The sequence below is a fragment of the Bubalus bubalis genome, chromosome 9 (assembly GCF_019923935.1).
Source record: "Bubalus bubalis isolate 160015118507 breed Murrah chromosome 9, NDDB_SH_1, whole genome shotgun sequence".
Classification (NCBI taxonomy): domain Eukaryota; kingdom Metazoa; phylum Chordata; class Mammalia; order Artiodactyla; family Bovidae; genus Bubalus; species Bubalus bubalis.
Window position 1 is genome coordinate 67,883,248 of NC_059165.1, and position 19,237 is coordinate 67,902,484.

Below are 19,237 nucleotides of genomic sequence, written 5' to 3' on the forward strand. Positions count from 1 at the left end.
CCTGTGATACTGAAAGGGTCGTGATAAATAAATATGACTTGGCTGAAAAATGGGTCACAGAGGCAGACAGGCTCATCCCGGTACTGGCTCTGCAGCAGGGGCCTACTGTCCACCTTTCCTTCAGTGGCATCTGGCACACAAGGCTCTGGAGCCATTTCCACACAGGAGGGTGTGAGGCCAGAGTTAGGTTTAAGAGAAATGGGTATTTATAGTGTGTTCTTATGTCCAACCTTGTTTAATCCTAATGACTCCAGGAAGCAGGTTTCGTTAGTGTCTGGGGCTGGGAGAGGGGGTTGTTCATCAGATTTACCAGGTAAAAAAACTGGGCAACTGCTTATATTTGAGTTTCAGATACACAAGTAACTTTTTGGTACAATTAAGTCCCAGACATTACATGGGATAACATTTATTCCATGTATCCCATTACATGTTTACCTGAAGTCCACAAGGCAGACCCAACCCTGAGATGAGACCCCGGTTAGAAGGATAGGACTCCCAGGCCTTGGTCAGTCATGTGGATCTAGGCCACAAGCCTCACTCTCTGGAGGGCAGCCCATGTCCCTTCCCTTTGCTTCCGGGCTCATACCTGCCCCTGCTTGTCCTGTGCAGAGGGGGCGGTGCTGGGTCACTCAGGTGGCAGAACCTGTCCTGACGCTGGGCTCTCATTCTCCAGGCCCCGAGGCTCTGGTCACCTCAGTGGTGGAGGGTGAACCCCCAACCTACACAAGCCAAGTGTGAAGCAGGGTGAATGCTGAGTCTGGGCCCGTCATTACATGGCAGCGAAAGCCTAGGGGCAGCCTAGGGGCAGGGGGAACGGGTCCCATGAGCAGAAGGGCTGGACCCGCAGGCCTGAGGGTTATGGCAGGTTGCAGACGCGCCTATAAATGACCAGGAAGTGTTTCTGACTTCTGACACAGAGGCTGTGTTACCATCACTCAAGCTTTAAAGCTGCAGCTCAAAAGTAGCTAAATGTGGGTGAAGAAATGAGTATGTCTTTCTTCCAATAAAACTTTTATTTACAAAATGGGCAGTGACAAAGCCTGGCTGGAGGCCTTGGCTGCGGGCTCTGGGGTCTCCACACTGGCTGGTGGCTCCTACGGCCTGGGCGCCGGCGCCTACTGGGTTCAAAGAACACACAGCCCTGGACACCACCAGCATGGGGGACACTGCCCAGGAGCTGGGGCTCAGTACCCCTGGGGCCCTTCCTGCCCAGAGCCCAGGTCCCTGTGGCCCCTCCCCCCCAAGCAGACGACCCAACAGGAGGCCCCAGGAGCTTCCAGGCTCAGAGGGGTGGCTGAAGTCTCCCATTGTGGATCACATGCCCGTCACTGGAGCCTGTGCCCTTGCCTGGGTCCCACCGACCTCGGGGCCAAGGAGAGGTTGGTCCTCGGGCTTCTCATAAAGTTGCTTTATTTAAATTCCAAACAAACCAAAGCAGAGAGAAGAGGTGACCCCAAGTCAATCCGTCCACTCACAAGCCGGGACCCTGAGTCTCTGACCTGCAGGTGGGGCAGGCAGGCTAGAGTCCTTGAGCAGCGTCTGGCCCACGCGGTGCCCAGGGACGCGAGCCCGGCGGCCTCCCTGGAGGCGGAGATGGGGTGGACGGCGCCGGGCCACGCGGCGCCCGGAGGTAGTGGCGGCGGCAGACAGTCGGGCAGCTGAGGTAAAATTTGTAAGTTTATTCGCAGGGATGTAGTGTCAGGACTCTTCGGTGCCTGAATCATCCTCATCGTCCCCGAAGCAGCTGTCGGCCTCAGCCTCGCCATCCTCGTAGTAGTCGTCATAGAAGAGGTCGGAGCCCTCGTCCGGCACTGGGGCCTTGGTCTTCACACAGTACTCAGCCAGTGTGGTGGGTACCTTCACGCCATCCCGCTCTGCATCCACCTTGGTCCCCAGGACCTGCTTCCTGCGGAGAGACACAGATCAGCCTTGCTATGGCCGGTGGCCCCAGACCCGCGCAGGCGCTCCTGTGGAACAGTGCAGGGCACCCAGGGGTGACACCAACACCAGGGGGCGCCCAGAGCAGACGGAGCCAGATCCCTCAGGGAACAGCCCATGTGTGCCCCAGAAACCCAGGGGTTTCTGCTCACACACAGGTGCACACGCACACACATGTGCACAGAATGGGGTGACCATGGGCTGAGGAAGAGGTGGAGCGTGGGCTCTGAACCAGGAAGGTGTCCGCTCATCAGGAAGAGAAACACAGATCCCAGCTGCTGAGGAAAAGGCTGGGTGAAGTGGGAGCAGCCAGGGTGCTGGGCCGGCTCTGTAGGCGGGGGCTCAGCACCGCAGGGGAAGGCCGGCCACAGGGCGGTGCCCCCGGCAGATGCTCAGCACACTGCCGCCAGGCCGGGTCCCAAGTCCTCCCCTCTCTTCACTTGAGTATCTTGCCATCAGTGGCATCACGTCTTCTGCATGTGCTTCCCCACTGGGGCTCTGACTGCACCTGCTGTCCCTGGGGTCCCACCTTCCGACGGTGCCGCTGGGCTCTCTCGAGCTCTCGCCGTGAGGTCGCGAGGCTGGCCCACAGGCACGGGTCTCTACAGCTCCGCAGGCACAGCGACACAGCAGGTGAGTGTGGGTGCTGGTGAGAACAAGGACTCATTTCTCAGGGTAAATGCTAGGGGTGGGGAAGAGGCTAGGTCGTCATGGAAACACGTGTCTGACCTACTTGCTTTTCTAAGACACAAAGAACAGACCAAAAACCTCCTCAGAAGAGACTTATGGAAGAGTTAAGTTTGTCGTGACATAAGTCACAAGTCCCAGGAGAACAAGTGAGGAAGAGCAGTGATCACAGACCAGCTCACAGGACACAGCAGACACAACCGGGTGGAATGTGCAGGCCCAGGGGCGCTGCTGGCACGGCCGGCACTCAGGGGAATTTTGTATAGACTCTCCCGCCAGGTCATGTACCCTGCTCACAGGGGAGAGAACAGGAGGCCAGGGTAATGAGAGCGCTCCCCTGGCCAACTCCTGACAGATGCACTGCTTTCATAGCCAGGAAAAAATGACTTTCCTTAAATGAAGACCTTTCCTAAACATGCTGATCCCACCCGGCTTTGCTGCCTTTAGAAAATGATTTTAAGTCTCAGAACTGCAGTGCCAGCGAGACTCACTTTCGTGAGGTGAGAAAACAGACCACCTTGCACAGCATGGGCCTGGTCACACATGGAGAACCCACTCCCTGAGGAGACCTGTGGGGAAAAGCCAAGGGCCAAGCGCACATGATCACGCCCCAGTGTGCAGGGTCTTCACACAGGGCAGGGCAGGGCCGGGAATCGCTGCCCTTCTAGTTACAAAACAAGGGAAGGTGGCAAGACCCTGCTGAATCCTGGCAGACAGCAGGGTGTGTTAACTCCGTGTGAGGTACATGCCCTCACACCACACACATGACACACACACACATGCCCCCCAACACACACAGCACGTCCACATGTGACGGTACATACGTGCACCACACGCTTCATGAGAGAAAAATCCTGGCCTTTCTGGCAGGAGGAGGAGGGCCCAGACCCCTGGGCCGCTCACCGGATGATGTCCGTGTACTCGCGGTCCTTGCCTTTGCTCTCTTTCCACTTCCTGTACATCACAGAGGCGTCCACGTTGGCTGGCGAGAAGGTGTTGGGTTCGTTGAGGAGGGAGATGACACTCAGGAGGATGGTCCTGGAGGAGCAGGAGTCGGCGTGGGGGAATCCACGGCCCAGAGCACTGCCTGGCAGCCTCCCACCCTGACCCTCATCCTCTGCCACATGCCTAGCTCCTGGGATAGGACGTGGGGTGGGCAGCCAAGGCCAGGACCACCTTTGCTCAGGTGAAGCAGGCCTGTCCCCTCCCCAGGGTGTTCCCCCTGCAGAATGGTTTCCCCAGGCCACCCATGCTCACACCTGGGCTGGATGAAGGGCACTGGGTGTAAGGCAGGGTGAGCGTAGCCCCCAGGACAAAGGGGACTGTGTTCTCTGGGGCTCAAGGAAGGAGGGGGGACCCCTGGGGTAGGCAGACAGGATTCCCCGAAAAGTGAAAGTCGCCGTGTCTGACTCTTCACAACCCATGGACTATACAGTCCATGGAATTCTCCAGATCAGAATACTGGAGTGGGTAGCCTTTCCGGTCCCCAGGGGATCTTTCCAACCCAGGGACTGAACCCAGGTCTCCCGCACTGCAGGCGGATTCTTTACCAGCTGAGCCACAAGGGAAGTCCAGGATTCCCTGAGGATTTTACCAAAGGTGGGTGGGGTAGTGGGTGGCAAAAGATGGGGGAAAGGCTGGCAGAGACAGGGCGTGTGTGTGCAAGGACAGGAAGTTGCGCTCGACCCGTGTCCACACCCCCAGGGCGGGCCTGTCTGATGCCCTCACCTGACATTCTGCGTGGGGTTCCACCGCTCCGAGGGCAGCTCCCCGCTCTGGGGGTCATCCACCGGAGGGTGGAGAATAGAGATGCAAACGTCCCCAGTCTGTGAGATATGGGGGGGCAGGGAAGGGTCAGCACCCACATGGCTCCTGTCCCCATGCCCCCCTACCCTCACAGGGCCCAAGGGCATGCTCACCTCGTAGATGTTGGGGTGCCACATCTTGGTCAGGAACCGAAAGGCGGGAGGGGAGTAAGGGTAGTCGATGGGGAACTTCAGGCGTGCCTGGTGCGGGGAGAGCAGGGGGCTCAGTGAGTCAGGCCACCCACAGCGGTTGGCCTGGGACCCGCCTGCCTCTGGCGCCCCTCACGGGCCTGGGGTGTTCATGGAGTCACCTGAGCCAAGCCGACCCTGGTTCCTGCCTTGTTGCCAGGTGTGGGCAGCCCTGGGGAGCAGCTCCAAGGCCTGTGGTGGGACCAGAGCCCGGGGCTGGCTACCTGAGCACCATGCTGGGCACCCAGCCTCAGTCTCCAGCTCGTGGGGAGGATTAAAATAGATGCGTGTTCACTAGGCAGGCACTGGGGGTGGAGATGAGTCAGCGCCGGGCCCTCTGCCTGCAGGTGCCAGCCCTGGGGTGTCAGAAGGTAGCCGGGAAGGTCATGGGAAGACAGAGGAGGGCCCCTGGGGGAGGGCCCCTGTGTCCCCGACTCAGCCTGTTTATGCCCCAGTCCAGGGACCCTGTCGGTGCTTCAGGCTCTCAGGGCCCCATGGGGCACCTCTGCTATGTCCCCTCTCCTCCTATCATTGGAGAATCACCCTCTAGGATAGGAGACACTGGGGTCAAGGGGGAGGCTCTCTGTTCTGGAGTGAGCCAACTCTGAACTCAGGTCTCAGACCCTGCCCCATCGTCTCCTACAAGCCCAGGGCTGGGTTTCTAAGTGATAGCCCAAGCCCAGCTGAGGCCTCTTCTGCCCCAGGCACCCACCAGGTCCCAGAGGTGCCTTCACCACTGTGTCAACTGAGGCTTGGTGGAAAGTAACATGCCCAGGGGCACACAGCATGCAGCTGTGGAGGGGCTCCCCGACCCGGTCTCTGGGGCACCCCTCAGTACAGCACACGCTTCCTGGGGCGCCTGCAGCTCATAAGGGGGAATGGGTGAGGCTGGGCGGCTGAGAGGGAGGCACTGGGAAACCATGGTGACCCCCAGGCACTTCTAGCACCCATGTCCTCACCCCACTGAGCACCCAACCACAGTGTGACAGGAGGATCCAAGGGTGGCAGAACCACCATGGGTCCCTTGCTGCCTTCCTTAAGGCTAGCCTACAGCAGAGGGGATCAGGTGTGTCCCCTCTCCAAGCCATCCTTCTCTAGAAAACCAGGCTTATACCAAAACTGCCTGGGAGGCCCTACCCACAATCCCTTGCAAACAGTAGGCAACAGCCAGGAACCCAGATTCGTTCTTTTCAGGCCAGAGTCCTGGCCTGGCCTTAGGTAGGACTCCCTATTTCTGCTCTGAGCGGGGCTCTGATCCTCACAGTTAGCTGCTCCCAGAAGCAGACAAAAGGGGCTTGTGGGAGGGGGGCTGGTCAAACCATTTGGTGATCAGCCCCAAACGCAGGCCCTGTGTGGAGAAGATGGACTCCAGATCAGATCTCAGCCTAGGGCTGTCGACTTGCAATCCCCCATCCAACTCCGGCAACCAGAGAACCTCAACCAGGGATCACCCCAGTAGTTCAGCTTGCTCCCTTAAGGCCAACAGCAGGCTTGGCTAAAATGCTAGCCAAGAGTGCAAACACAGACATCTGCCAGGGCAGCACCAGCCTGCCCCGCTCCCGCCCAGGCCTCCCAGCCAGGCCCACTGGGACCTTGGCAGGCAGTGACTGTGTTCCAGCGGTGAGTCCAGGACCCACCTCCCTCGCAAGGCAACCCCCTGCCTTATCCCCCTTGCTTAAGGAGCAAAGTCCTTTGATCTGGGAGATATCCTCCCAAGGCCACATCTGGACTCACAGCCTGTCCAGGTTTTGGCCTGAGTTCCAGTCCACACTGGACTGAGACACAGCCAATCCCAGGGACAGCCCATGCCTCACTGCTCCCAACAATGGCTATTAACAGGGAACTGCTCAGAACTCAATCACCACAGAGGGCCTAGGAGCGGCCCAGAGCAGGCAATTCAGGCCCAAGAAGCTGCTTGATCAGCAGGACAGGAGAAACGCCAGCTAGGCCACAGAGGAGCCAGAGCTTCTGAGGCCGGGCCTGTGTGGGTTCTGCAGTGTGGCTCCCAGCAACAGGACAAAATGTAGGCACGAGGATCGAACGGAACAGGTTATGTAAAGATCATGGTCAAGCCCAGAGGACCTGGCCCACTGCTACTGGCCAGGGTGGCCGCTTTCCAAGCCAATCCTGGCCGCCAAGCCCATCCAGGCCTTTGTTGGAATCCGAGCAAGCGGCCGAGCCAGCCCCCAGGCAGCGGGCCTCCCTTCCCTTTCCCAAGGCCAGGGTTCTTCACAACAGTGCTGGCCGGTCCTGGGAAGGCCTCTTTGTCTGCTCTGGGCAGCAAGTACAGGCGGGAGGAGGGGGGCGGGCACCAGGGCCTGGGGGAAGCAAAGGCCATGCACCCAAAGAGATGGTCCCGGGTCTCCCCACTGGAGGCTTGAAGTGGCCTTAGGGGACCTGGCGCTTCTCAGGGACTCTTGGGGCCGGAGAGGAAGAGGGGGTGACCGAGGGCCCTCAGCACGCCAGAGGAGACCAGGCAGAGGAGCAAGGGGAGGGGGCCCCGCGAGAAGGAGGAGGAAGAAAGGAACCCCACGAGGAGCAGAGACAGTGGGAGTGGGCCCTGCCAGGGGAGTGGGGAGGGGAGAGAGGTGGGGGAGGGGCCCCGAAGAGCTGTAGAAGGGGTCGCCGCCCCTCCCACCCCGCCGCTCACCTTGAAGTAGCCGCCCTCGTAGTAGGTGTTGGGGGGTCCGAAGATGGCCACCTCCCAGTTGTACAGGTCGCCCTCGTCCACCAGGGTCACCCGGAAGCCCTCCACCGGCTCCTCTTGCAGCCCCTTGAGCTCCAGCAACAACGCCTTCTGCGAGCTGGGCACCAGCGGCCGGGCCATGGCGGCGGCGGAAGGGCCCGGGGCCGGGGGCGCGTGGGGCCGTGGAGCCGCGGGGCCGCGGGACGGGCCGGGGCCGGCTTCCTCCTCTGCGCCGCCGCCTCCGCCGCCGCCGCCCGGAACCCCCGGGCGCTCCACTCGCTCTACGCCGCCGCCCGGTGCTTGCCTCCGCTGCCGCGCCCCGCCCCCGCCGAGTGCGCCTGCGCGCCGCCCGCCCCGATCGCGCCTGCGCGCCCGCCCGCGGGGCACGCCGGGAAGCGACCCCTCCCCCGGCCGCCGAGCGCGCCGCCGGGAGCCGGGGGCCGCGCGCGCAGGCGCTTTGGCGCTTCCGACCCCCTGGAAGGCCGCCGCTGCCCCGGCTCGGACTAGCTCCCCGGACGCCTGTGCGTGGGGCCGCGGGCAGGGCAGCGCTGCGCCGCTCTGCCCGGCCCGCCGCGCTTTTGGGGCCTTTTTGTGACGTCCCGGCGCGGGGCGGGGCCGGGGCGGTGCAGGCGCGAGCCTCAGTTTCCCCACCCAGGACCCGGTCCGGCCGCCCCAGACGCTCGAGCGGGGAGGGTTCTGTCGCTCGCAGCCCTCTCCCCACTCGGCGCACCTTCTGCAGCCTTGACTCGGCACCCATCCCACCGGAACCCCAGACCAGAGTCCTGATTCTAGCTATTCCCTGGCCCCGGACGCCCACTCAGATCTGGATGGGAGTGTAGGGGTAGGGCGTGGCCTCCATCCCGGCACGTCCGCAGGTGACAGCTCGCCATGAAGGTGGGCTTGGCACCCGTGGCCTGTGGTGGCCTCGTGGCGGGGGACCCGGGCTGCCAACAGCTGCACCAACACCTGGGGCAGGGCTGAGCCTCTTCCTTCTCCCAGGTGCTCTGACATCTGGCCCTGGGCCGGTCACCACTGAGGACATGTAGGTAGACCTGTCTGGGGGAGGAAAACAAAATGTCATCTGTGGGGACGAATGGAGGACTCTGAGAACCCTGGGCAGAATAGCAGCTTCATCAGTACAGAGGGCTCTGCCCTGCACCCTGTGGGACCTGGAGGGGACCCTCATCTATAAACCGGGCTGCACACCCTGCTTTGTCTAGTGTTCTAAGTGTTCTCTGTTCCTCCTTCTCTGCCCATAGCATCAACATCATAGCATTGGCATGCACCAATTTGTTGATCAGCAGTAATTAGAATGAATTATAATTCTTCCAGAGAAGTTTGCCAACATACACCCCACATCACAGGAGTTTTGGGGTGGGTGGGGTCTCAGCTGGAAAATGTAAAGGGTAAAGGGAGGTGCCAGGTTTATGGACCCTCCAGCCAGTCCCCCCCACATGAGGCTGTGTCGCTCCAGGAAAGCCCACACCTTGGACTCTGAAACATCCTGGGGTGGTGGCCATCTGGGGTTTCTACTTGCCTGTTTTCCAGCCATAGCACCTCCATTTTCCTGTGGAAGTGCCCATTTTTAGCCTGCAAGATTTGAATTGGACTGACCCCTAGCCCTGGCTGCAGAGCTGGGTCATCCAACCAATGTCCTAGGGCCCCTGGCTGGAGTGGTTCATTTGGGGACAGCATGTGACTTGGTCTTTTTTGGGGACACGATGCTGGTATGGCTGAGCTGGGAGAACTTGGGCCTGCAGCTAAAGGACCATCTCATCACCACGAGGCCTGTGAAAAAAATTGGCCCTCAGGAAGGCTGAGCTGCCTGATGGGAACGTGCTGATGATCCTGTTTGTGCTCTGGATCCAGCCATGCCTGACCTCCCCTTGCAGTAATGCAAGTAATTAAATTATTTCTTTTTTTGTTAAGCCAGTTTGAGTTGAGCCTTCCATCACATGCCATAGAAGAGCCCTGTATTCAAATCTAGGTTCTGCCATAAACTTGGAAATGATCCTCAAATGCTAAACCTTCCAGAACTGTGAGATAATGAACTTGTGTTGTTGTGGGGTTTTTCTGGGGTTTTGTTTTTCAAGTGGTTTGTTACTGCAGCCACAGGAAATGAATACCCTGGCTTCTGTGAGTGTAGATTCTTCCTCTGGAAAAGTGATTAATTCATGGCCTTCCATAGACATATTCAGGTACAGCAGTGAATAAAATTTATAAAAACCCCTGCTTTTGGGGAGACAAGAAAGGACAGAAGCAAATTGTTAAGCAACTTCTGGTAGCAGTAATTATTATGAAGAAATATAGAGCAGAGTGAGGCATTAGCAATAGGAGTGGAGCAGACAGGTTATTTTGGAGGGGGATCATTGAGGGAGGCGCCTCTCCAGAAGTGGCATTTGAGCAGAGACCAGAAAGGAGTGAGCCACATGGGTCTGGAGGAATAGTGTCACAGAAAAAGGAACAGTATGTGCAAAGGCCTAAAGCAGGGACAAGCCAGACCAGCTGGAGACCAGTGTGCCTGGCCCAGTGAGGGGACCGAGGCAAGAATAGATGCTGAGGAGTCTCCCTGCCCAGCCTTCCTGAGTGCTCACTTTGTTCACAGGCCATGTGGTGACCAGATGGCTCCAGGATCCAGGCCTAGGTCTTCTAAGCAGGAAAAGTCCCAGGGCTGTGTGTCTCATTGGCCAGCTGGGAGTCACATGCTCTTCCTGAATCACTCACTGAGGCCAGGGTGCCTGGAGCACTGCTGGGCTGGTGGGGATGTGGGCTGGACCAGGGTCGGGAGGACCAGGCAGGATGAAGCTATAATGTGCAAGCAACATGATGCAGAGAAGGGCCCGCTGACAGGACAGGGGAGGCACCCAGGCCAAGCCCCAGTCCTGGGCGGGGAGGCTTCCTCAGAGACCACAAACTCTAGAGGAGCGCCAGGACCAGGGAAGCTGTCCAGAGGCTCCATCCTGGATGTGACAGGCCTGGGATAATCTTGGGATGTCCCTGAGGAGATGCCCAGCAGGTGGTTGGCTCTCCAGGGCTGGAGCAGAGCAGAGCTGGACTTGAGATGTGAATTTGAGACTCCTTGGTGACCAGGCAGTAATTGAAGCTGCAGCCCCAGTGAGATGCCAAGTGAGGAGGAAGCATGAGTAGGGGAGAGGCCCCTAACAGAGCTCAAGGACGCCTGCCTTCCCCTGGGAAGCTGGGGGAGAGGAGGAGACTTCTGGGGCCTGTGGAGTGTGGAAGGCAGGGAGGCCAGCGCCCACGCTGCTGCGAGGCCAGGTAAGCAGGATGGCTCAGCTTCCTTCCCTAGGTCATGCCTGTAAAGGTCAAGCCAGGACTTCTGGACCCAAGACCAGGCGTGATGGTGACTCAGGGGAGGCAGTGAGGGAAGGTGGACGGGACAGGGGACATGACCCCAGCTGGTGTCAGCCTCAGCCCGACCCAGGTGGGGCGGGGGGAGTTGGAGGTTGGCCCTGAAGTGTGAGCTGCCCCCAGAGGTAGCTTCCCCTGAGGCAAGCAGGCCAGCTTAGACCTCTGGCCAGTCCTTCACTGGCCACGCCCCCGGCAGTCCCCCATTGGTTATCCCCTGGTGGTCACTGGCCACTCCTGTCCCAGAGGGGGTGAAGATGTCTCCTGGGCCATGTGGCTCCTTCTCTGCAGTGGGGCAGCTGTGAGCCTCCTTAGCTGGGAAGAGAATCTGGTGGCACCAGTGACGGCTTCTACATACTGCCCAGCCCTGTTTCTGATGGCTGGCGACAGTTTCTGTCTTCCCGGGGGAACCACAGGTTACTGGCGGCTCCTGGGGCCCGAGAGTAATCTGTACGCTGTAACAGCTAATACTTAATGACTGAAGCACCTGCGTGAACCTTCTGGTTATGGAACAAATGACCCCACAACTTCGAGACTTGAAACAATAACACTCATTCATTTACCCCAAAGCAGGAGCTGCCAGTCAGGTACCTCCAGGTGGCTTGTGCCTCCTCACAGCATGGCCACTGCATACCATGCCAGCACCCACAGGGGTACCTGTCACCTTTCATGATGACAGGTACATACAGCCAAGTACTGTCACAAAAGTCACCAAGCGCAAGGGGGGGGGGGACTCAGTTTCCATTTCTTTCCTGCCCCTGGAGGGGGTTGGGAGATTTTGGAAGAGCCAGTGGGAAAAGAAAGGAAGGTGGGGCTGTTACTGATTTATCAGTTACCGGCCAAGGGCAGGTGCTGGGAAACTGGAGGAGGCAAGCTGGCTCCTGCCAAAGGTAGCTGGAGAAAGGCTTTAGATTCCGTCCTTGTGTGTGGTCTCCCTCAGTCAACAGGGGTGGCCTGGATCCCATTTGACAGAGGAGGAAGCTGAGGCTGGACCTGCCTGCACCTGATCTGGGCTAGCAGTGTGTTTCCTGCAGAGTCCTGGGTCCAGGAAGTGATCCTGCTGGTGGGAGGGGGACACTCAGGTGCTTGGTGACTTCTGGTGTGCCTAGATCCTGGATGGGTTCCCTGCCCCCCCCCCCCCCCCCAATCCTGTGGTGGTGGAGGTGGTGTGGGTGACTGGGGCTTGGGCCCTGTTGGCCCCTTGCTGATGGTGTGACCTCTGCTCCTCTGGGTTTGGGTTTCACCATCTGCCAGATGTGGGCAGTGGTTTACCTTCTGCATAAGACAGTGGTGAGGCAAGACACTGCAGGCCTTAGACTTATCCGTCATCACCATCATGACTACCGGCCCAGCTGACCTCTTCCCTTGGTGGCTGGGGTAAATCGAGGACCAGAGAGGACCTGCTCCTGCCGGGGGCTTGGGGAGGGACGGCTGGGGGCCGCCCGTGCCTCCCAGATCTTGGGGCTGTGGGTCCAAGGCATCTCACTGGGTGTCCCACTGCCCTCCGCTCCCATGAAGCCGAGTGCAGGGGCACCCTGGTTTCTGGGCAGCGGTGGGACTCGCTGGGGCTGGCTGGCGTTTCCCCGAGTAGAGAGCGTTTCCGGGGACGTGTGCTGGGAGTGGACACAGGCGCTTGCACACACATCAGGTCAGCCTGGGGAACAGAGTTTATTTCTGCTCGGGAGAGGCGAACCTTGGTGAATGTGCGGGGAGGGACCCTTGCCCCCTCCCCCGCTGAAGGGGGCTGAGGCACCATTCCAGGTGGGAAGCTGGCATGCAGGGACACCCCAGTCCTGGCCCCCGGAAGTGCTCCGCCCAGAAGCAGGTGAACAGGCCCTGAGGGCCCTGTATGTCCAGGCGGAGGAGGAGGCGGCGGCGGAGGGCGGGGCTCAGCCCACGGGCTTGACCTTAGCGATGAAGAGGGCCGCGGCCTTCTCCAGGAACTCCTCCCGGGTCATGGGGACGCTGGGTCGTCGGGCCACCAGCGCGCGGTCCATAGCCAGCGCCAGGCTGTCGGGCCCCAGGCGCGAGCCCGCCTCCAGGTAGCGCGCGGGCGCGGTGTCGTCGCTGGCTTGCAGAGCCCCCTCCAGCGTGTCCAGCACGGCCTGGCCCAAGCGGCGGTCAGCCATGGCCAGGCCCGGGTCCTCCAGCAGCCGGTAGAGGGCGCCGGCGCGTGCCACGAACTCCAGCAGCACGAAGCAGGTGAGCATCCCCGCGCGGAACACGGCCAGCGGCACTGCCTCGTGGTCCCGGCACTGGATCTTGCGCAGCAGTGGAGCCACCACCTCCTCGGGGGCCTCTCCGTCGCGGCAGATGCGCTTCAGCAGCTCGCTATACGTGCGCCCATCCAGCCCCGGCTTCTTCTTGCGCCCGCTGGCGCTCAGGCACTCGTAGGCCACGCCAACGTTGTTGTTGAAGGCCGTCCTGAGGGCGGAGGGGGCGTCGGCTCGCACTAGAGGCCTGCTCCGGCCCCCCAGCCTCAACACACCGGCCTCGCCTGCCTCAGGTCCTTTCCACCAGCTGTGCCCTGACCTGGAGCGCCCTCCCCCAGATCTCCCCACGGCTCCACCGAGTCTGTGCTCAGCTGTCTGTGTTCAGCATCATGTCTAGGGCAGTACCCTCCCCGACCCCCTAACCCCTTCCTATACTTATCTTCACGGAGTCCTCCTGAGTTCCCTCCCTCCCATCACATCAGCTCAGGAGCCTGTCAGGGAGTTCATCTGTCCGGTTACTCATTACAGTCCCAGGGCGCACACCACCACCTAGGAGCTAGAGAAACGGCTGCCAACAGGCTCCTGCCCATGGACTTTCCACCTTAGAGGTGTCACTGGGCAGGACTGTCCCTACCTCTTAACTGAGTTAACTCATTTCACCTGTGCAGGCCCTGAGCCTGTAACCCAGGGTGTGGCTCAAGCCCGCTGCTGCTGCTTTGTAAGTTTATCCGAAAGTGGTCACATCAACCCGGATACGCTGCTTCCTGCCTCCACAGGTCACATCAGGAATGGCCCCAGTGCTGATGCTACTTACTGCTTGCCCCACAAAGCCATGAGGTCCCCCTCTGCCGTGCCCTGGCCATGCCAGGAGCTTCCCAGGTGGTCGTGTGTGGGCTTGGGTCAACCTGGGTGCCCACTCCAACCCCTCCCTTGACAGCCAGCACCCTGCTACAGCTCTAAAGCAAAGAAGTGAGGCTTGAGGCAGCTGATGGCCGGGCCAGGGGTCCCACAAAGGAAGGGGAACCCCAAGGCTCACACTCACCCTTTCTGGGAGCCTGGCTCCACTCTTATCTGTAAGACACGGCATGCCACCCACCTGTACTGCACAGCGTGGGTGGGAGCCTGGTCCACACTGGGCTGGAGCAGGGCGGGGTCCAGGAACAGCCATGCTCACCCAGTGAGCTCCAGGGGTCAAGGCCCCTTACAGAGGAGGAGCCGAGGTGCAGAGGGGACAGGGCAGGACCTGGGGTCTTGCCCAGCTGGGATTCACTTCTCAGTTCTAGGATAATGTGCTAGGGCTTTGGGGTTAGTGAGAGCACCCTGTGAAGTGTGGGGGTGCCAGAACTTCCCTTTGCACAACTGGCACTGCGTTAACTGCTGCTGCCTCGAAACAAGCCCTTGTAGGAGCTTCTGTTGTCAGCTCCTTTCCCCAGGACAAGGGTCTCTGGTGGGAGCAAGCCTGGTGGTGATGATGCTGGGGCCAGCTTGGTGGCCGTGTAGCAATTAAGCCCACACCTAGATCATGTCCCAGACTGAGTCAGGAACTGGGAGCAGCTTGGCTGGGTGGTCCCAGCTCAGTCTGCAGCCAGGACCCTGGTGGAGTCCCCTCCCCTGAAGGCTCCCTGTGGAAGCCCCTCCCCAGGGGCAGTGTGAACACGCTCAGGTTATGGTGCTGGCCCCCTGAGTGGGTGACAGGCAAGGTGGTGATGCAGCCTGGTCTGGTTTGATGTGTGAGGCAGCTGCCTGAGGTTGTGAATACAGGAGGCTCTGGGGGGTATCTTGGCAGCAGGCTGTCCCACCCCCGAGGGCATGGCCCACTTCCCATGGAGGGTCCACTCCTGCAACCCTGGGTGAGCAGTGCCCTGTTGATTCTGCAGCAGCTGTGAGGCCACTGAGGTTTCAGGTTCCTGTCCCTGTGGCCTGACAGCTCATCCATCAACCACTCAGCTCTGCCTGAAGTCTCCCCCAGGAACCTGGTCAACCAGCCAGTTGTTCTGAGTGACTCAATCGCCCTGGAGTTGGTCAGTGCTGTTCCTGGCTGGCCTAGACCTGTGCCGGTTCTATCCACTGTGCCGTTTTTCTCATCTGGAAAATAAGGGTTCTAGCCTGTGTCTCAGGATTCTTGGGAGGACAGAGATTCATTTTTGTGCCTGGTGTGAGGCTGGGGTCCCACGTGTGCTTGTCACTTGCTGCCATGCAGCCCTGTCCAGGTGCTGTTTACCATGGGCTCCCAGCCTTGTGGGCAGGAAGATGCATAGCAGGCAGTGATGGCCCAGGGAGATGAGATCATCAGGGGAGAAGACAGAGGAAGGCCACACCCCACCTTGAGGCCGTTCTGGGGGCTCCAGTTGAGAGGGTGCACCCACGCGGTGTGCCATCCTGGGCTCTGGTCCTCAGGCTCCCCCATGTCAGCTCCCACACGGAGGAGTTTACAGAGCATGTTGGGCATTTGTTAAAAAGAACCAATTTATGGGTCGTGTCACAGAGACAGACTTTTCCGCTGTAGACAGGGGGCTCTCGACGGGGTGACTCTGTCCCCAGGGGACACTAGTGATGATGTCTGGGGGCAGTTTTGTTTGTCACCATTGGGTGGGTGGAGGCCCAGGAGGCTGCTCAACACCTGCAGGACCCCCTACAGAGTGACCTCCCCCACCCACACAATGTCAGAGAGCCAAGGGGGAGGGGCTCTGGTTCAGTGTTTGAAGAGATGGGGTCCTCTCCTTGCTCACAGCCTTTGCCTTCATACTTGCCCCTCTGAGTCATGCGGTGTAAACCAGGGTGGTCCCCAGCATCTGTAAGTCCCCTCTCCCCCACTGACTCAGGTGTGTGTGAAATGTGTACATCTCAGGACTTCAGAGGTCACATGGTCATGGAATGCAGGGTCTCCTGGGGGGGTTGTGGACTCCTTTATCTCGGTGTGTCTCATCTGGGGAGATTCTGCCCCCAGGGGACACGGGGTGATGTCTGGAGACGTCTGTGCTTGTCATGGGGGAGGGCTCCTGGCATTGAGTGGGTGGGAAGCAGGGAGGCTGCCCCACATCCTCACAGTACCCAGGACGCTCCTACAGAGGATGCTGTGAGCCGAGGACACTAGCCTGGACACTTTGGTGCTTCTGCGTGTTTTCTGGGGTGACAGCACCTGCAGGGGTTGGCACTCTTGCTGCTACTCTCAGCATGTGGCGTGGCTGCCCTTCAGCATCAGCTGTTTGTGCTCTGGGGGCTGGTGGGCTGTTAGCTCCACTGTCTACCAACATGTGTCATTTCTCCACCTCAGCAGAGGGCATTTAGGTTGAGTTCGCCCCAAATCTTTCGTGCTGAGGTCATTCTCAAGAGCAGCCACTGCACAGCATCGGGGCTGCCTGGCCTCAGGTGGACCCACGCCCGGGACCCGCCTGGTCTGGCTTCTGCTTCTGACCTGGCAGCTGAGGTGACCGGGCTTCTGCCTGGGAAGCCACCTCTGAGATCAGGGAGACCAGGTGCAGCGCTAGCCCTGGCCGTCGCCCGGCCTGCTCCTTTCCCTTGGAGCCTCCCGCTGACAGCTCCAGCAGCCCTGCAGCATGGTGGACAGTGTGTTATCCCCTCACCCCCACGCGTGCAGTGCAGGTCTGCCCAGAACCTGTGGGTGTGGCCTTGTCTGGAAGTAGGGTCTTTGTGGATGTCATTAGTTCAGGATCTGGAGATGAGATGAGCCTTAAACCCAATGCCAACTATCCTTTAGAGACAGACACCGGGGATGAGGGACTTGGCTGGCCAAGGATATTCGCAATGCCCTGAAGGGAAGGAAGCCAGAAGGACCTCCCCCAACAGCCTCAGGGGATGGGGGAGCACAGCTCTGTAGCCCCTAGATTTCTGGCTTTGGCAGCCAGACTGTGGGAGAATACATTTCTGCTGCTTTGAGTCACCACCTTGTGGTAATTGCTTACAGCAGCCCCAGGACACTCAGGCAGCCCCTAGGTTCTACATCCTACACGTCTCACCTGTTCTCACCTCGAGGGCCACTGGACATGGGGTGGCCGGCAGCTCACAGGTACTTGTGTGGATTAGGAAAAGCGCTGCAAAAAGCCTTCACGTAAAGGTCCTGGTCTGTGAAGTCTAGGGGGTGAGTGGCTTATGCAGTGCTTGACCTGGACAAGGACCTGACAGCCCTGCTGTTGACTTTTCTCTTCCTTGGAATGTGTCCTGGGTGCCCCTGTCTTCTGCTTCCCTCCTTCATGTCTATTCTGCCTTCTCACACTTTCCTGTGGGTGCACTGAGGCTGGGGCTACTCAGAGTCGAGTCCTGGGCTCTTCTCAGCTCCCCTGAGGCCTCCATAATGCCCCTCTCCCCATGACAACCTCCTGCCCATTACATGTCTCAGCTGCAGACGTGAGTATCCACCTTCCAGCTGCAACGTTTTCCCAGCACCCGATTGACCAGTGACCTCCCCTCTCACAGTCCACCTGGGACTGCTCCTGAACAACCCCCAGCCACCTGGGCCCCAGCAGAACCCATGCATGCCCACCAGTCTGTCCCCCATCCCCCCACCCCCACCAGGCCCCCATCTCCAAGTGCTCCCTTTTCTGGCTGTCACTTCGGACACCCCGCCGGCCCTCCACACCCGGCTCCTCCTGGCCTCTCTGCTCCCCAGCTTGGGGTTTACACGTTGACTCAGGAGGGTGCTCCCAGGCAGGTGGGTGCTGGGCTCAGGCTGAAACGCTCCCTTGCTTGGCTTCCTTCCCTTTCCTGGGTTCTCTGGGGACCCCCTCAACATCTGAGTCCAAGCCCACCCACGTCCCGCGGCCACCCTGTCTGATTGATGCTGCGAGTCAGAGGGCTTCTCCCCATCTACCTGACCCGGTCCATTCACTTACCCTTCCCCCAGCTCAGAGCTGTGGGGGGAAGGCGCCATTCCCTCCACCGCCCCATGCTTCAGCTCTTCCCCTTCCCCATGGGTCCCACACTACAGCCCCGCAGACCAGCGCACCTGGTACCTCGTGCCCGTAATACCCTTCCCTATGTGTCATGCGGGCCCCTTCCTGGACGCCCCTCCTGCCCGCAGGGGACCTCCCCGTAGAGCAGGGGCCTCGAGTGACTGGTTTGCTCCCCGTCTCCATGACCCAGCCCTGTAAATACTCATTTTCTGATTGAATGGGCAGGGTTCTCCACGCCGGGAACGCTGCAGCTAGGAGGGACCAAGTCCTGTGTGGGCTCCATGATTTTCAAAAGTGGGGTGGGGTGCACGGGGAAACTCGGCATCTGCAAAGAGGCATCACCAAGTACCAAGTCGACCAGAATTACCAGCGCCAGCACTCAGCTGGGTGGCCTCGCCGGGACCCTGGAGCCCCGCGCCGTCCGCGCCCCTCCTGCGCCAGACGCAGCCGTCTACAGTTCCCAGTACGCCCGCGCTCGTGCACAGGCGCCGAGGGTGGGGAGCCGCGCGGAGCCCGCTGGGAGTTGAAGTCCGGCTGCAGCCCCTACCCCTCCAGGCCCGGCCCAGCCCCGCACCTCTGGGAGTGGTGAGCCAGGCGAAGATGCCACAGTGCGCGGCCCAGGCGCTGCTGCTGCAGCAGGAGCTGGCCCGGAGGCTCCCCGGCGCCGCCGTTTGCAGGAGACCGCAGGCCCATGTTCTCGAAGTAGTGCGCCAGAAAGGCGATGGGCTCCTCCGGTCGCGCCTCCAGCACCTTTAGCAGGGCCGCGCGTAGCATCTCCGTCACGCCGACCTGTCGCAGGAAGTCCTCTTCACTCTCGGCCGTCGCCGCCGTTCGGGGCACCCCCGGCCGGCCGCTGTCTGTGAAACTGGTTGCCTGTGCCACCGCCTGCCGCCGCTTCTCCACTGCCGCCATCTTCGCTGAGGGCAGAGGGACCGGAAGCGCTGCCATATCTCACAGTGCGCTGCCGCTATAGAGCGGCCATCTTGGTTAAGGGCAAAGGGCACCAGAATCTCGCTGAGAGACTCTTAAGAAATGACCACGGCAGGGCACCCTTTTCCCTAGGTTCTAATAGGCACTGTCTCTAGGTTTCCTCTTTATGTGTGCTGCTTGGCTTTCCTGGGTTAGACGCGGAGCTTAAATTTTGCCAGACTCCAAAATGGACCCCAGGAAGGGCTTGGTTTCAGGTATGAAGCCGATTGCTTGCCATCCGGGTAATGGGAGGGTCCTTTCTTAGCCTGTCCCCTAGCAACAGGTCTCCTTGGTTACCAGGAAGCCCTGACAAGCTTGGGCGGGTGGCTCCACCCCCACGCCGGGACTAAGCGCCGCTCTCACCCGCTTTTTTGAGGGCAATCTCGGAGGCTTTGTGCTCAGCCTGCCCTTCAGCCTAACCCAATCTCTGTGTGAGTTTGTAGCTCACCTCGTGCGGAAAGGCTCCCTCTCCCC

General features: G+C 60.1%; 2 protein-coding genes across 13 annotated transcripts; both read right to left on the reverse strand.

Annotated features, from left to right (window-relative positions):
* Positions 1 to 1,393: 1,393 nt before the first annotated feature.
* Positions 1,394 to 7,612, reverse strand: CDC34 (cell division cycle 34, ubiqiutin conjugating enzyme). Of its 12 annotated transcripts, none has more exons than XM_044947679.2 (7): positions 7,270 to 7,602; positions 4,545 to 4,631; positions 4,354 to 4,451; positions 3,529 to 3,663; positions 3,117 to 3,194; positions 2,468 to 2,584; positions 1,394 to 1,906 (listed from the first exon to the last, which is right to left on the reverse strand). In XM_044947679.2, exons 1-7 carry the CDS (start codon positions 7,444 to 7,446, stop codon positions 1,699 to 1,701), a joined length of 900 nt encoding a protein of 299 aa, XP_044803614.1. In that variant the 5' UTR covers positions 7,447 to 7,602; the 3' UTR covers positions 1,394 to 1,698. The 12 variants fall into 12 exon arrangements, with proteins under 12 accessions (XP_044803614.1, XP_044803615.1, XP_006052791.1 ...); XM_044947681.2 differs by having other exon boundaries at positions 1,665 to 1,906; positions 3,529 to 3,607; positions 7,270 to 7,609; XM_044947680.2 differs by lacking the exon at positions 3,117 to 3,194 and having other exon boundaries at positions 3,560 to 3,607; positions 7,270 to 7,604.
* Positions 7,613 to 12,320: 4,708 nt separating this feature from the next.
* On the reverse strand, positions 12,321 to 18,921 carry TPGS1 (tubulin polyglutamylase complex subunit 1). Its single transcript, XM_006052728.3, has 2 exons — positions 18,369 to 18,921; positions 12,321 to 13,095 (listed from the first exon to the last, which is right to left on the reverse strand). Exons 1-2 carry the CDS (start codon positions 18,740 to 18,742, stop codon positions 12,561 to 12,563), a joined length of 909 nt encoding a protein of 302 aa, XP_006052790.1. The 5' UTR covers positions 18,743 to 18,921; the 3' UTR covers positions 12,321 to 12,560.
* Between the last annotated feature and the right edge of the window lie 316 nt (positions 18,922 to 19,237).